At 39.6% G+C, this 17,667-nt stretch overlaps 1 protein-coding gene across 1 annotated transcript in view; it reads left to right on the forward strand.

Moving 5' to 3' along the window:
- The window catches only part of ANKHD1 (ankyrin repeat and KH domain containing 1), a 106,716-nt gene that overhangs the window by 34,708 nt on the left and 54,341 nt on the right, over positions 1–17,667 (forward strand). The window contains 6 exon segments of the mRNA XM_009322292.1: positions 925–1,072; positions 2,142–2,375; positions 3,968–4,062; positions 7,551–7,788; positions 8,011–8,202; positions 9,686–9,795. Coding sequence (XP_009320567.1) covers positions 925–1,072; positions 2,142–2,375; positions 3,968–4,062; positions 7,551–7,788; positions 8,011–8,202; positions 9,686–9,795 — 1,017 coding nt within the window.

Consider the following 17,667-nt stretch of genomic DNA (forward strand, 5'->3'; position numbering starts at 1 on the left):
TGGCACAAGTAAGTAACAAATATAATCACAACTAAACCTTTGTGAAGCATTGTCTAAGGGGCTTCTTTGATAGGTAAACATTTTAGCTATTCTGATTATAATAATTTTTTTATAGCCTAAACAGAGTATCAGTTAATACAGCTTATTGTGGGCTTCCAGTTATCGTTTGTCTTCTTAATGGAAAATGCTGTCATATATATGCCTTTAGGTTTAAGGGACTTGTCTGAGGAATGTATCTTGTGTTTTATGATGTATCTACTTTTCTGGCATTGTTCTAGATGCAGTCAAGCTGTTCTGCCAAGCAGACATTGCAAGAGGATCTAAAATAGCAGCAAAATCAAACACTACAAGTGGTTACCTTCTAAAAACTCATGTCTCAGTCACTCAATCCTTTTTTTATCACATCTTTATCAACAGTGCATTAATTTGTGTTAATCTTTGGCTTTTCTACTTGTGTATCTAAGGGCAGAATTTGTGCTTCTTTGAAGATGTTTAGGTGATAGTTCTCAGAAAGTGGCCAGTTTCATGTTTTGGTGCCAGGCAAGAGTACAGGGAGAAAACTGTTTACCTGTAAGCTTGATCCAATGTGTGCTGTGGTCATTAATGCAAGTTTACAGTTTCTCTGCTGTCATTCTGGTTAGTGAATTGCCCTGTGGCTTTTGAAAATGTCAGTATTGCACTGTAACTTAATGTTGATTTTAGCAGATATGAACAAATGTAGAAAAACAGCATTTCCTGAAGCAGAGCACAGAGCAGGCAGTAATTATAAACGGTCCTGGGGAGTGCCATTGTGCTTCACCGTTGGGGTATTACTGCGAGGGAATGCCACGGCTGGCTGGGGAATCATTCTCACAAGCCCCACTGAACTAAAAGCAAAATGTTGGTGTTAGAATTTATTCATTAAAGTGAACTTTTTTTCTCTAGGTGCTACTAGCAATGCATGCAAACGTTGAAGATCGAGGGAATAAAGGAGACATAACTCCCTTAATGGCAGCTGCCAGCGGAGGTTATGTAGATATTGTTAAACTTCTCCTTGTTCATTGTGCAGATGTCAACGCACAGTCTTCAACAGGTAACTGGGAAGCAGGAACACAAAGAATTAATGACTGGCACATAAGACATGCAGCTCTTCTGAGCATCTGTGTTTTTGTCTGATAGTTTCATTCACAAGAAAACATGACAGGGACTATGAGAATCGGCCAGATACATAGCAGATGTGTTGAGAGTCTTACCTGGCCGTTATTAAAGATTGTTTTTAATATAATCTGTAATGGAAAGCACTGTTCCCGTGAAAACCACTGTGGTGTTAGATGACCAGAAAAATATGTGAAGTTTAGTTTTTCTCATCTGTATAATCCAAAATTACCCAGGAAGAAGAGCATGAGACACATCTGGTCAAGACCAGTTATTTCGGTCTGTTGCTTTTTACCAAAGAGGGGATACAATTCTTTGAGCATTGAATGTTGTCTACATTGCTGATGCTTGACCACAGCTTAACTAACCTTGCTGAGAGTATTAACCTGCAGTTGGATTCTGTTAATATTAAGATAGAATTTAAACTTTGTTCAAATTTTAAAGAAGTCAGGTCTCTGAACTATGAAATGTTCTTTTTATCTTGATGTTTAGCCATATTAAGCAGAACTTACCTTAAAATTGACTGTAGCATTTAAAACGAGCCATATGTGATTGTCTGTCACTTACACTACCAGTGTTTTAAATTATAAATTTATTTTCATCCAGCCAGTAAAAGTTTTTCAAGGGCTTATAGGATACAGTCTTAGGTGAAAAACCCCAAACACCCCCCCCCCCCCCCCCCCCCAACATCACAATGGAATTTTTCATTGATCTTTTTGTGTGTGTATTTAATCTCTCTTTGTGTGCTGAAGCAGGAAACATAATAATCAAAGAAAAAAATCCTGATTTGTAATATTGGCTTAGCATTAAAACTCTTTCACATTATAGTTGTGTTGGGATTTTATACACAGCCTGAAATTATTGGCTGGAGTAACATTGCTGTGAGGTAAAAGGCTGCTGCTAGTGATGTACTTGGTTTTGTTCAGAGCTGTTAAAACTAATTTCCTTTCCTGTATTAGGAGTGGGTGATGGAAAGAGCTTTCATGTAAATGTCGTCTTCTCTGCAGGGAACACAGCTCTCACTTACGCTTGTGCTGGGGGCTTTGTTGACATAGTGAAGGTGCTATTGAAAGCTGGTGCTAATATAGAAGACCACAATGAGAATGGGCATACGCCCTTAATGGAAGCAGCCAGCGCAGGCCATGTTGAGGTTGCAAGAGTATTGCTGGAATATGGTGCAGGAATCAACACTCACTCCAACGAGTTCAAAGAAAGTGCACTTACACTTGCATGCTATAAAGGTATTGTCTCTTGCCTGTTTTGTGTTTTTGTTTAAATTTATTTACTAGGATTTATCTAACTAAAGCTTCCAGCCATACTTTGAATATTTTCTTAAGAGTTTTGGAATACTGGATTTTGGTTTTAAACTCGAGTTCAGGAAATGCTCATCCATGGTGTAGTGGTATTAAGCCTGTCTACTTGTGTCCAAATGTGGTGGACATGTATTCGACATGTTGCAGGTGAAAACTTGTGACTGGCTGAATCCAAACTTGTGCTTGGACACACCTCCACTCTCCTCTTCCCCCACTACCGCATTCTCTTTTCCATTTAGATTCCCCATACCAACTCTCTGCGAGTTCTGAAAACATCTTTGTTAGTTGTTAGGAAAATGTGAAATTAGAACGAATGTTCCTGGAATACCTGATGGGGTGAAAATGCTAGTGTTATTACTGGATACTTTTCCTTCAGTATAATTTTGGAGGATGTCTATGAGTTGTTATGTATTATGAACTTTTATGGACTTCTGACTTAATTTCTTTTGCTATTTAAAGTTTCTGTATAAAGTAACTTGGTGCAATGGTAATCCAATGTGCTTCCAAGTTTTTTCTTCCAAAAACCTCCATAAAATTTCCAACAATTGTTTTTAATAGAAGCTTTAAGGATGTGGATTATTGTCATAGTAACCTCTGTTGTCACAGAGGTTTTACCTCTGTGGTCAGAATTGGAGGATACATACTATGTATAACCCATCTGAAAACTTGCATCTGGATTTGTTATGGATTTCCTGCAGCATATAGTAGTTCCTTACAGAGAAATTTCAGTAATAGTACTCCTGAATATGTTGGAGGGGCATTCTTGTTTCTTGTGACCTCAAACTTAATAAGTGATGTAATGCAAGATCTTCATTGACTAGAGATTTCCTGTATTATCTTTGGCAAGATGGTTGAGCTACCTTGTTTTCCGATCAGTTTATGTAAAACTAAGTCTTGTCTTGGAGGAGGGTGCTTATTGAGAGGATAAAACGTACAACTTGCAAGGGACAAATTCTAAAATGACAAAAGTCATAATAGAGTTGAAAACAAGTATTGGTAAAGTTCAGTAGAAGCTTTTAAAAATAGTGTCAGATAACATAATGTGACATAATGTGTGTATCAGTTCTCAGAAATATGGCCGTGAAAGCTATGATTAAAAAGCTTAAAGTTAAGTTCAGATCTACATGGACCTATCTCTAAAAGATAATCCCCCTCAATTGTATGCTGCCTTGGAGCACTTAAATGATACGTCACTGTACAGTTGAGTAAGGAATAAGCACAGTCTTTTATAGCTTGAAGTCACAAGGAAAGGTTCCTGTTGTGTAAACCTGAATTAGAGAGGTCTGTCTTCATCTCATCGTTGGGTAGTATCTTTGGGAAAGACCGTCTAAAGTCTGGCTGTCCGTTCTGCATTGGTAGTTTTTAGAGTACTTTAAAAAGAGCAGGTTTTCGAATTATAACTTGTAAAAATTGTAATAGCAAACTATGAAATTCTAAATGATTTCACTAAGTGTATTGTCTGTACTGCTAAAATTTTATGATATTAAATGCTTATTTATTTTGATCTGTTTCATTTGAAGGCCATTTAGATATGGTTCGTTTTTTGCTTGAAGCTGGAGCTGATCAAGAACATAAAACAGATGAGATGCACACAGCGCTAATGGAGGCCTGCATGGTAAATACCCTTTATTTGTACTGCTCCCTTTTTCAATGAGAGGAAGAAAAGAGATGATAAAATAAAGTGAGCCTTTGTTAACAAGCTGTTTTGGGTCTGCAAGTGAGTGTGTGTTAGTTTTTATCGTAAGAAAGCCTTTATTATAGTTACTACAGGTGGCCAGCTTCTCAGCCTAATTGGTCATAGGGAAAAATTATTCTAATTTTTGGGGGTGTGATGTGTTGTTTAAATGCTCCCTATGTGAAGCGTAGGGGTAATTGATCTGCAGTACAGTAAAGTAGTAGGTTGAGCCCAAGTCACTGTTTCTTTTGCAGTGTTAGAGTTAGTTTTCCACCTTTGCCTTTGTAAATAAGGTCTCTCAGATCATCATGGTATGAGCCTTCCAGAAGTGCACTGAGCTGGATGACATAATGCATTACACTTGTCCTTTCACCACTGCAGGAAGTGTTTTGCATGTAGAGATGGTTTGTTCTTTTTTAGGCTTCTGTAAATGGTGCTGTGAGGTTTTTCTTTTGAAAATAAAACAGTAGGTCAAAAGTAGTTTAGTTCTTAGTTCTTGGGCAACTCATATAAAACTTTCAAAGCAGCCATTGAGGAAAAACTTCCCTCTCCAAGAGCTTCATCTTAATAAAGATTGTGCTATTGTGTCAAAGTATATCTGCAATCATTTTTGTCCAGACCTTAGGTGACCTTTTTATCTATTCTTCAAGCTGGGGAACATCTTTGAAGAAAGAATAGGGACCTTGTTTCCATAGGAAGCACAGCAAATGGGGGAAAACTTAATTTGCTCCCAGTAGCCTATAATCCTTAGAAGATGGGCTGCAATGTTCCTCTGGTTGTCTGAGAGCTGGAGGATCAAGTGTGCTTTTAGTGCAGTTGTGAGGTGATGATGCAAGTGACCAAGGTCAAATTATAATGTCTCAAGATGTGTTGAAGTCTTCCAATAGTGAGATGGTAATAGTATCCTTGAATAGTCTTCCCTGTATGAGAGCCTAGTGCCAATAAGGAATTCAGAAGGACGCAGGTGCAGTGGGTGTATGCTGTCACCTAAAGGAGATTGCAGCATGACTGCAAACCGAATGTTTTAATCAGCCCACTCTTCTGTTCAGGTTTAGTCTTTTTTTTTTTTTTTTCTTTTTTTCCTTTCATGGTGATATAGTCTGAGCACTGTTTTGTCTTGGAGGCTATGAAGTGTCTCGCTTGAGGAAGATAAAGTTGTATGGGTTGCCTGTACACTTTTAGCTCTTGGATGTTTCAGACTAGTTTGCATTACGGAGTGTGTATTGACCTTGAAAAGCAACAGAGAGGAAATTGATCCTTCGAAGTCCCAACTCCAAGTCAAATGATGGAGTTTGTTCCTTGTTATCTTTTGGCTGCACCCTTGCAGAAGGGAACTGTTCCACCAAATTATTGTGACTTTTCCCAGTCTTCACTGTTTTCCAACTCATGAATGCTGCAAATATAGGAAGCTGAGATGTCTGGTCTCTGATCACCAATTATATTGTAAGTGCCTCTGAGTTTAGTATGTTTTTGTCAAGATGGAATGCCACACTTAGGATAATGAGATGAGGCAGTTGTTGGCTTTAGATGAGGCAGTTGTTGGCTTTTAGCCAGCTTCTCTGAGAACAACAGCCTGTCTTTAATTTACAGACTTGATTGCTGTCAATCTCAGGTTACTTACTACCTGCTTCGTGGTCAACTTAAGACAGTGTTGACAGGAGTTGCATGTTTGATATCTCTCTTGCCCCCTTTTCTATAGCTCTGTGTTAGCTGTTTGGGTTAGTGGCTGACAATTCTGGTGAGGTCAGGATGGGGAACTGATAGTTCACTTGAGGTTGCTGTTCTTAATACTTAAGAAGTTCTTTAATTTTGGGAATTAGTGGAATTCTTAGCTTTATAACTTTATAAATCACCCCTAGGTATCAGTTGCCCTAGCCTGGACAGCTCTGGCTTGAACCTTGGGCAGAGAGGTCTTCTAATGTCTTTTTTTTGCCCTTTAGTACTGCCCAACTTTATTTAGATTTCCTTCCAAGGACACAACATAAAAACTTCTGCTGTTTGCCACTGAAATTGCCCTTTTAATGTTTTCCTCAGGAAGAAGGATTCTTTAGTTCTCTAGCAAAATCTGTCAGTATGCATTGGGGCTAGTTTAAAGAAGTAATCCATCTTAACTGTCAAATCCCAGGAATACCACTGTGTCAGGACACAGGGCTCTAAATCATCAAAGCTGGCTGACAGTTTACTCCTTCTGGAAGAACCCCATATTTCTTTGGATGGCAAATGGAGCGACCAAGGTGATGCACCTAGTACTATGCACCTGCAGTATGCAAGGCAGCAAGTGTTTTCTCTCCACTGAGAGATACAAAGAGCATGCTTCGATTCAAGTCTTCTACTTGGAGTTCCCTTTCCATCCTTAAGTTATCCTTAATTGTATATGCTAAAGAAAGATCTACTATGAAATGTCCTCTGATTAGACCCTCAGACCTTCTATATCTCACTGAGCACTCTTTGCATGACTTGAACTTTCCCCCTTCATTAGGTGTAGTTTGTAATCTGTTTCAGTTTTCTAACATTTCTTCTCCAAATTGTTCCATAAGTTTGGGTCTGTTTCTTAAGTTATATGGGAGGGAGAAACATGTGAGTGTTTCTCCTTTCCTGATACCAAAACTTCTTTATGTTTTCCCCTTTTCAGAGGTATTGTGGCTCTCTACAAGCCACACCTTAGGTGAAACATGGATTTTTGGTACTTGGTCTATTTCAGGTAACTTTGAGGAGTTTAGTAATAGTTTCTTGAGAAGCTGACAGCTGCCTTTATGTTTTGACTGGTAAGGGCTCAAACAGACTGCTCTGGCAATTCTAATTCTCTTCCCTCTATGGCAAAGATTGCTTCACCCCAACACACTTTTCAGTCTCCTTTAAGATTTATTTGAGTCTTCCCTCCGCCTGTTACCTACCTCATTGTAACCCACTTCAGTTTCTCTGAACTGGTATCTTCCCCAGGATCTAGAAACTGCCAGTTGGAGCTTTTTTTGTCTGTAGACGCCATGAATCAACTACAAAGAAAAAGAAAATCTTCTTTCCGATGCTTGTTTTGGGGTTTAGTCAGGGAGTGGGTTTATTACTTATGGTACTTGTTTGCTATCTCTTACTTCTGTGTCCCAGGTATTTTGCTGGATATTTAAGAAAGTCTTATCCCATAACTCTTCCCCTACTCCCCCAAGAAGGTAAAAAAAGAAAAAAAAAAAAAAAAACAACATACATCTAGCTCTTTTTTCCTCATGCATTTAAACCTAACTTAGATGTAGGTGGAAACCTAAATGTCAGTTTAATCCAAGTATTACCATAACTATGTCATAAATTGAACCATCATAAGTAAAAAGACCCTGTCTTTTTAGGATCACTTTCAGACCTAGTATGATAGTGGTTGCAACTACAGCATCAAGCGACTTCAGTTGTTTCTGATTTTCGTGTTCACCTTTGTTTTGTAGGATGGACATGTGGAAGTGGCACGCTTGCTTTTAGACAGTGGTGCTCAAGTGAATATGCCTGCAGATTCATTTGAATCTCCACTAACTCTGGCTGCTTGTGGTGGACATGTGGAGTTAGCAGCTCTTCTGATCGAAAGGGGAGCTAACCTGGAGGAAGTTAATGATGAAGGTTATACTCCTCTAATGGAAGCTGCCCGGGAAGGCCATGAAGAGATGGTAGCCTTGCTACTGGCACAAGGTGAGACCGCTGTCGTTTCTTGAGTGTTCGTTATGAAGATGCAGTGTTGACCGTTTGCTATTAGGTATTCTGTGCAGATTCCTCTGATGGAGTGTGTGGCTGTCACTGCTCGTTGCTCTAACTACAGAGCAAAGCTAAAACACCCAAACTGTGGAGGTGATGAGCATTCACCTTCCCACCCTGTGTCTGGGCAGTCAAAATAACAGCTATTTTGTTTCCTAGGGGCAAATATAAATGCACAGACAGAAGAAACGCAGGAAACAGCTCTTACTCTGGCATGTTGTGGAGGGTTTTCTGAAGTAGCTGACTTCCTTATTAAGGCAGGAGCTGATATAGAACTTGGTTGCTCAACACCTTTGATGGAAGCTGCTCAAGAGGGTCATCTTGAATTGGTGAAATACTTGCTGGCAGCAGGTATGTGTACAGTGTAAATGATCTAGCTCACAGGTATTATAGACTATGTTCTATATGATTTAGATGATACCTGGGCTGGATGGTGGCAGTGTTGTAGCAAGAAACTATCTTCTCAGATACCTTAGCAAGAAGAAAAAAGCATATGTTACACCTTAATATTTTTTGTTACTGTTAACAGAGGAAAGTGCCTCATGGAGCACTGGATTCTGTTGCATATCTAAAACCCATCAGTTTGTTAGAACATTGTTTCCAGCTAACTGCATTTAGGAGAAACTGTTAATAAAACAGATAATAAATAAATATCTATAAATAATAAAACAGATAATGCTTGTTTTTGTATGCTATTCCTGCTTTGACTGAGCCTGATTATCTGCAGCCAGTCTCTCTGAATAACCAGTACTTTAGGAATTGTGTCCTGGGAAATAGTGTGCAAGACAGACTCTGGAATGTGCTGAATTTCTGTGATAAATGAGTTTTACTACTACATTATACAGTAGCAAAAATTAAATCTTGCTGGAGTTGGGGGGAAATGACACTTCAGCGTTCATCTGTCAGTTAAAGTGTAGTAATACTGCTTAAAATAATAAATAAATAAAAAGGAGCTGCATTTTGGAAATCTTCCTTGTTATGGGAGGTGATTTATTTGTATGTTCTTTTCTAAGAATAAGCATAAAATTGTCTGGACTTGTAATTCTAGAAAGTAATGCTCCCTGCTCATCGAGGGACAGTAACAACTGTGTCTCTTTGTGCAGTGACACCAGCATGTGACACCCGTCACCAGCTCACTTGGAATGCTGCTTGCACTTCACTTCTGATAATGTATAAAGTTAGTTGGGGAGCCTTGTTTTGGCATCAGGGAGTCTCTAAATATATCTCACACCTTGAAAATAAGAAAATAGCTAATCACATTGGCATTTTTTTTTTAAGAATAATGCATTATATAGCAAGAATCATGCGTGGTTTTCATGTAGCTGGCATATATGAAGGTAGTCAAATTATTTCAACAAAATGTTTTTAAAGCACATGATTTTAAAGAGCAGGGAAGAAATGAAATTTGTAGAAGTGTGTGGTCTTTTAGTATTAATACTAATTCAATAACATGCATTTTGTCTGGTTTTCCTTGGCTTGCAGCTCCCTGTTAAAGGGATGGTCTAGACAACTGTCTGGATTCACTTTTATTTGTTGTAACAACTGAAATCTTCATTGCTGTAGAGGGAATTTAGGAATAAGTGAGCATATAGGTTTAAGTGCTTAGGTTGCCAGTCATGCCTTTTCCATGCCTTGGCTTATCCCCTCTCCTCAGAGTATTTTTACCATGAGAGCAATTTTTACCATGAGAGCAATGCCCTTGGGCTGTGGAAGCTGTTGCTCAGTAGGATATAGCTGTTGTCACAGATAAAGTGCCTTGGTTTTTGCGTTTATCTGATATGAAATACTTGATAAGGAGATGTCCAATAAGAAAAAACTGATGTTGTGTTTCTAGGAGCTAATGTTCATGCCACCACAGCGACAGGAGATACAGCTTTGACCTATGCCTGTGAAAATGGACATACTGATGTTGCAGATGTGTTGCTTCAAGCTGGTGCTGATTTGGTAAGACTTCTGCTGCATCTTGTGGGGAGAGTACTTTGGTTTCAAACTGTATGCTAAAGCTTATATGCTTATAGGGCAGGAAGATGATTTTAGCAATTGAGATTCATATATGGGTGTGAAAAGAGGCATGAAAGAAACTTTTTTAAAAGACTGTATATTCTGTTTGGTCTAAAAAAAATAATTCTTATTGGGTAATCTTTCATCCGTTAAGTGAAAAGTTTTTTAACTATAGCTTATACTTGTTACAGTTGATTATCTTCATTTCAATATCATCGGTAAGTTTAGTTGTTTAGCGGGATATATTTCTGCGTTGCCTTTATTCATTATGCTACTTCATTATTCCCAAACTCTTGTGGATTAGAGTTTACCTGCTCCACTGCTCCGAATTTAAAATGCTTTAGTATTAGGAGCTATTACTTCTCTATTTTAGTGTTAGTTTCTGAACACTGGCAGTCTCTTAACTTTTTAAAACTGCAACACAAAAAACCCCAAACTAAGCAATGCCTTTTAAATGACCAGCATAATATGATCTCTTTTCTTTGTTCCAGAACTCTTTTCTTTCTTGTAAGTCTTGGTTTTAGCATATTGCTTTCACGGTGTTTATTTTCTGTAATGCATTTAATCATAACTTAAGTTGTTTACATAATTGTCTTGACTCTTTTCATATTATGTAGTGGGAGACCTAAAATTGCCTCTTCATCAGCTACAGGGATTTAATGCTTGTTTGGCTTTTAAGCAGTAAAAAGCAATTGATACGTTAGTCCAGTTTAGGAGCCTTATGTCTAATAAGGCATGAGCAGGGAAGTTTGTTCTTTTGGTTGCCTTTTTGTTTTTTCTCCCATATCCTTTCTTTTTCCACACTCCCTGCTTGTGTGGGGGTTTTTTTTTGGTTTGTGAAGGGGGTTGGGGTTTTGGTTGGATATTTTATAGGGTTTTTGTTCCTTTTAAATAATAAAATGCCAGAAAAGTTTATCATTGAACTTGATAAATCAACATCCTAATGAAGTTACTTAAATTTCAGTCTTAAATGAAGTATTTTATTTTTTAAAGTTTATATTTACAAATATAAATAAAGTAATGCTCTAATTGTGAATTAATAATACTCCCACTCTTCTTTGTGAATATACTTTTTTCAGGCCTTATTAATTCTTCTGCAGTAAAGTTCTGCTTCATATGTTCCTACCAGGGACGAAGGTCATGTTAATGGGGGTGTGTTTGTGGTTTTTTTGGCACACCTGCTGCATTTTGCTCAATTCAGTGTTGGGTACCGAGCATCAACCACTTCAGTAGAGGCAGGATAGGTTTTTGGGGTTTTATTGGGTATTTAAAAGCAACATTTAAGTACCTGGTTATAAAAAGCTATAATCCATTGTTGTGGTTTAACTCCAGCCAGCAGCTAAGCCCCACACAGCCGCTCGCTCACTCCCCCCGATGGGATGGGAGAGAGAATCAGAAGAGTAGAAGTGAGAAAACTCGTGGGTTGAGATAAAGACAGTTTAACAGGTAAAGCAAAAGCCGCGCACGTAAGCAAAGCAAAACAAGGAATTCGTTCACTCCTTCCCATGGGCAGGCAGGTGTTCAGCCATCTCCAGGAACGCAGGGCTCCATCATGCGTAACGGTGACTTGGGAAGACAAAATGCCATCGCTCCAAACATCCTCCCTTCCTTCTTCCCCCAGCTTTATGTGCTGAGCATGACGTCATATGGTGTGGAATATCCCTTTGGTCAGTTGGGGTCAGCTGTCCCGGCTGTGTTCCCTCCCAACTTCTTGTGCACCCCCAGCCTGCTCGCTGGTGGGGTGGGGTGAGGAGCAGAAAAGGCCTTGACGCTGTGTGAGCACTGCTCAGCAGTGACAAAAACATCAACACTGTTTTCAGCACAAATGCAAAACACAGCCCCACACTAGGTACTGGGAAGAAAATTAACTCCATCCCAGCCAAAACCAGCACATCCATGAAGTATCTCATAGTGAGGAGCAAAGCCTGAAACAAAAAAATACAAATTGCTATACGTAAACTTCTAAAAACATGCAAGGGTTGCTGCTTAAATACCACTTCAAATTATTAGAGTTGTCATTTTTATTTTTTCCTCTCATCACTAATGTGAGCAGTGCTTGTGGCTTTTAGCATCTAGTTCTGATCACTATTGCTGAGAAGAATCTTGTGCCTTTCTAAAGTAAGGTTTTATTTTACTGCATTTTCTTGTTCTGCCAATCAAAGTGGGGAGCTGTCAAAGAAAAATATAGTAAGGAAGCAAAGGAAAATTGCACATGAAAGGGAGACCTGCCATATAAATCTACCAGTTTTGAATTCTGATTGTAAGTAAATGGGAAAATGCCTGCAAAACTGCAGCGATGCTTATGGCAGGTGCCTTGGGTTTGGAGCAGTTTCCTTTTGTGCTTTGCTTTATTAGAAGTTGCAAGCTGTTTTGAATAAATTTTTTACCTTTGTAATTGTTCTGAGGAAGGTTTCTGAAGTGTGTTGTCTTGCTGCTGGAGTATGAAAAAGCTGCTTTGGCAGTACTGTGGGAGATTATTCTTCTAGATTTCAGTTTTCATTAGTAAATTAAATGAGGTTAGATGACTTCACCAAGTTGTCCCAGGAAGTCTGTGGTGGAGTAGGGAGTTGAAAGCAGATCTGGACTTAGACCTCTGGTCGGTCTGTCTTCATTTGTCTAGTTAAGTTTGCTCTCCTTCTGGTGTTCAGACACAGCAAATGAAAGTACATCTCCAGTTGCTTTTCTTTCTTTCCTTTTTCATCCTGCCACTTCAGTCTTTCCTGGGATTGCTTTCACTGATGTTTCATTGTTTTCCAGAAACCTTCTTTATACCTGAGGTTTATATCACAGTCACTGGGGAGCTGGATGTACAACATCTTATCCTGTTGTGGAGAGGTCCTTTTTGAGGAAAACACTGGCTATGTCTTAAACAGCAAAATAAAACAGGGCTGAGAGCTCTTCTCTGATTGCAAGGACAAATGGCACCCACTGAACCCATCCATGCTGTGCAGCACTGGGCCTGGCAGGTCGTTGAGCCTGGGGCTGTGCCCCCCTGTGTCTGTAAGAATGTCAGCTGCAGCCCACCAGGGTGGTGTTTTCATAACACAATTCTGGGAGCATACATGGGACACCCCTGGGTTGTGGGATGAGGTCTTGAAGGGGTTCTTGAGGGTGTGAGTCCTCTGAGATAAGTGGAGACTAACTTGATGTCACGTTTTCCATGCTGTCCGTTGGGAACAGTCCCTGGTGACCTCCTCCCTGTGGTTCTTGCCAGAGCCAGCACCGCGCCAGGGAGGCTGCAAAGGAATAAGCAGTGTGAATGACCAGTGATCCCATGCCTAAGCTTGTCTCCTGGCCCTGTTTTATTTATCTGTAGAGATGTAGCCACTGCTGGATTTTGCTGTTGTTACTTTATTGTTTTGTGAACCACCTGCATATTCTCTTTTCTTCTGGACCAGGAAGGCAAGGAGCATAGTTCTTGAGGATTTTTCTTCTCCCTGATTCTAGATTGAGGAAAGAAAGTTCGTCTTCCTTCCCCAAATGCTCTTGAGTTAAAGGAACAATAAACACTGGCTGTCAAGATCTGTTGTGATCTCCCATTTCTTCCTAATTTAGAGCCTTTGTTCCATGATTTGGAAAGCATATAATCTACTTGAAGACCTCAAATCTTTCTTGACTTCTCAGGTGTCTCTTCAGTTGCCAGGAGATCAGGACTGAGTGGGATTTGAGGTGCAGACTTTGAGACCGCAGGTGTGAAGAGGAGCCTCTTTCATGCTGGGTTAGCCGAACCGGCAGAGGGCAGGAGATGTTTCCTGTATTGAAAACTGAAGTCTTCCAACTTTGCTGAAGTTATCCAGCTCACTGCTGAACTGATTCCTGTGTGTTGCTCGTGTCCAGTTGAGGTTTTCTCAATCTCAAAATAGAATCTTGAGCTAAAGTTTGAGCATGTTTTACGGTGAGGGTGGTGAGACACCAGGACAGGCTGCCCGGAGGAGTTGTGGATGCCCCATCCTTGGAAAAGTTCCAGGTCAGGTTGAATGGGGCTTTGAGCAACCTGATCTAGTGGAAGATGTCCCTGTCCACGGCAGGGGCGTGAACTAGCTGGTCTTTGAAGGTCCCGTCCAACCCAAACTGTTCTATGATCATTTTATGATAGTGATTTTAGTCCCCGTAGAGTTTTGTCTGAACTGGGAGCGATTATTACCACCACGTCTCAGCGCAAAAAGGCTGCTGTTCTTGCAAGTAGAAAATGGGAACTCTTGCTTTTCAGGGACTGATCCTCTGGCCTAGGTATCAAATATGTAATTCAGTTCAAGAACCAGTGAAGATCTTGAGAGCTCTGTTAGTTTCATTAAGGAACGTGGCTTTATAAGAAGCAGGAGAACTAAAAGAAAAGGGTGGCTGAGATGAACTGTCTTCGGTTTGTGGTTAATTTTTCCTTAAAACTCTGCAGTGGCAAGTTATACTAGAAATGAACAGTGTCAGAGTACATGTTCATCTGTTTCTGTCTGCTGGAGAGCTGATCAATTGTGTGGTATTTTGATGAATTTGTATCTCCTTGTGACTAATTGTTTATGAAGTCTGGCTTGTCACCAATTATTCTGATGCTTTTCTGATGCCCTTCTTTAAGGGATCTGTCTTTTCCATGTTCTTACAGGGACAAAGTTGGCCTGTCAAAATCTGTAGCAAAACTAGCTTGGCAGGCCTACACCTTTCCTTGTTAATGTATGCATTTTGAAATTGGCTTGCTTTTGCCAAGTATGTGAATGACTTAGTACGAGGCACATCTGAAGACTTCAGCCTGTGATCCCATCTGTGCCTGAGCTGCATTCTAGTTCCTTGATAGCCTGCAGGACTAGAGACTTTCAGGGACTTAGTCTGAGCTCCTGCCACTGGACCAAATGTAAATTTTACTTGTTTACAAACTTCTTTATGGGGACAAAACACCTACTTTAGATTTTGTGATTAATAGGAGTAAAATTTTGGAGATAAGAACTCTGAAATACGATTTGATAGACACGTTTTTTCTGTGTGGTGGTATGGTTTAATAGCTTCAGGAAAAAATAACCAGTACTTTAGTAATACAGTTATTTACCAGCGTGGCAAGGGTTTGTCTAATCTCAAAGGTGAGAGGAGACTTCTGTTTTTCCTGTAAGAGTTCTCTCTTTTTTTTTTTTCTTCTTTGTGTCTTTACTAGCAGTTACCTTCATCTCAAAGCTTGTATAAGGTAGGACACGCGTGGTGCATGTATGTTCCCATAGGAACTAGGTTAAGGACTGTAAAGCTCACAAAGAGTATTGGTGATATTTAATGAGAGGTAGTATCCTGCTTTTAAGCTAATATACCTTTCTATAAACTAAAAGTGCCTCTTTGGATGCCTGTTCCCTTTTAATGTAGAATCAGGCCTGGATGAAATGCTGCACACTGGAGAGTCCAGTCTCCTTTTTGGAAGTGAGACTGCTCTTGACAAGGTGGTTGCATCTTTGTCTGTTTCAGTGTAGCTGAAAACAAAGAGAGAGTGTTCTTTTTTGGACAGCGAGAAGATCCCAGCTTTTCTCAGCTGGGAAATACAGAAAAGAGTTTTAATTGGGACTTTCTAATCTGGGCTGCCATGCAGCTGTACGTGAGGCTCTGCTGCACAGGAGAGTTGATCTACTGGTGGAGTTTACCTTTCTACTACAAGATATATGGGTGCTTTTATGCTGAAATTGAGAGATGGAAGAGAACCCCTGAGGGCAGCTTCATCCTTGCATTCTTCTCATTTTGCACTATCAAGCTCTCCTCATAGCTCTTTATATTTGTTAAAATTCCACTCGTGGCTTTCCTTAAAAGACTAAAACTGGCTACCTGGCATCCACATAACTCCAGTTGCAAAAAAAAAAAATACAGGCATGCCAAACTACCTCTTGATTCTTCCCCGTGACAAAATATTTTTACAGACAGATGTTTTTGTCATTGCAGGGATCATTGCTTTGCCTTCAGCTGATAACATCCCTCACACTAATGTGGCTCCTTAATTAGAAACTCACTTTCCTTTATGTGTATGACACACTCACTGCATGTTTGATGCAGTGCGCATAAGGCAGCATTGAAGCATCTACAAAAGTAGCCAATACGGATTTGAATGAAACCATGCTGGAGATAGCTATGTTGTTGTTACAGTGAGAGATCTGAGAAGCTGTCAGGTTTTTCCATACTGTTTCTTGAACCATCGGGGATTTCAGGTCTTTTTAGACTTGGCCCTCAGTCTTCTACAAATAAAGCAAAAGGCTGTAGGACATGTGAAGCTAATTTTTGTAGTTAACACCTTTTGGATGTTGTGTTGCAATCTCTGGATGGTGCAAAGTACAATGAAATCCTCTCTTTTGCCAGTAGTGAACAAAGTCATCTTGCATTTAACGAGATGCTGCGTATGACCGTTGTGCTCTCTTTGTGAATCTGAATGGCTTGTGGTAGGAGTCTTAACTGGTGAGAGCTGCATTGCTTGGTCTTACCTTTGTGCTTGCTTGCCTAATTGCAGCAAAACAGAGTTTTCAGCTGGTGGATCTGATCCATTTAAGTTCACATTCCAGGTCTTCATGACCAAGTACAACATTTATTTGTAGAACAAGAGCCGTGAGTTCTTCTTTTTCCTTCCGCAGGACAAGCAGGAGGACTTAAAGAAGACTATTTTGGAGGGCATAGAGCCGGGCAAGCATCAGGTGAGGTTGGCCTTTGATGCTTGTAAGCTACAGCCTCAGGATACATGCTAACAACAAGCATGGCTTTAAGGCATCTAAATTTCTTCAGAAATACAAAGACTCACTGTGTAGACTAGATATGTCATCTTTGTCCTGCATTTTTCCTTCTGTTGGGTTTTCTAAAACCCTATTTTTAAAAAACAGTATCTCGAATCTCAACCTTCACAAATGCAGCAAGTTATCTCATTGAGTCTATTAGCACAAGTAGCTATGTTTAAACCTGTTAGTACATATCTAGCTTCCTGTAAGGTCTTCTCTTTTCAGATATTTACTTTAAACTAGAGGCCTAGTTGAGTTTTTAGGTGACTCTGAAATACTGGTTTGCTACATATCTCAGGAAGGTTATCTGGGACAATTAGGTTAGTGACTGCTAGAATACTGTATCTCTTGATAGGAGTTCAGTCTTGACAATTAGCAAAGTGGCATAGTGTTACGAACTGTATTGTTTGGCTATTGTCTTGCATCAAAAACTTTGTCTAAATCATTTTGCTTAGAATAACACTTAGATTTCTGTTAAATATTCAGCGTTGTCATGGATGAGAGAGGCTCGTTAAAGAATTGAAGAGAGCAGTTGGACCTTTACTTTGAAAATGCAGATTTTGTTCTAGAACTTTTAAATAACATACGACATTGGAAACAAACTCGAAAAAAATATCCTAGTGAATAATACTTGCCAGCCATGAATACTTGTGAACCAAGGAGAATAATTGGCGGGGGGGAGGGGGGAAGCCCTTATGTAGCTGATCTTGGAATTGCCTAAAACAGAGAACTCTAAATCAATAATTAAAAAAAATAAAATCAGTGATTGTCGTAAGATGCCTCTGATGACACTGCTTTTGCTCTGCTCTCTGAAGTATTGATTTGTCTAGAAAGGAAATAATTATTACTGACTGGATTCTCATCTCCTTTTTGAGTCCCAGTGGAAAAGGTGCAGATAATGTAAACTTTTACCTGATTGGGTAATACTCTCGCTTTCCCCTTCCTTCCTATCTGGTACCCAAACCTACAGAAAATTCTTCTTTGGCGTTCTTTCTGTTCAAGCAGAATTAGCAGGAGAGCACATCACTCACGTGTTTAGAGAATGGCTTTTCTAGTCAAAGCTGGCTAGGTGTTCTCCTTTATACCTCTTTCTGAT

Source organism: Pygoscelis adeliae, unplaced genomic scaffold (genome assembly GCF_000699105.1).
Source record: "Pygoscelis adeliae isolate BGI_AS28 unplaced genomic scaffold, ASM69910v1 Scaffold514, whole genome shotgun sequence".
Taxonomy (NCBI): Eukaryota; Metazoa; Chordata; class Aves; order Sphenisciformes; family Spheniscidae; genus Pygoscelis; species Pygoscelis adeliae.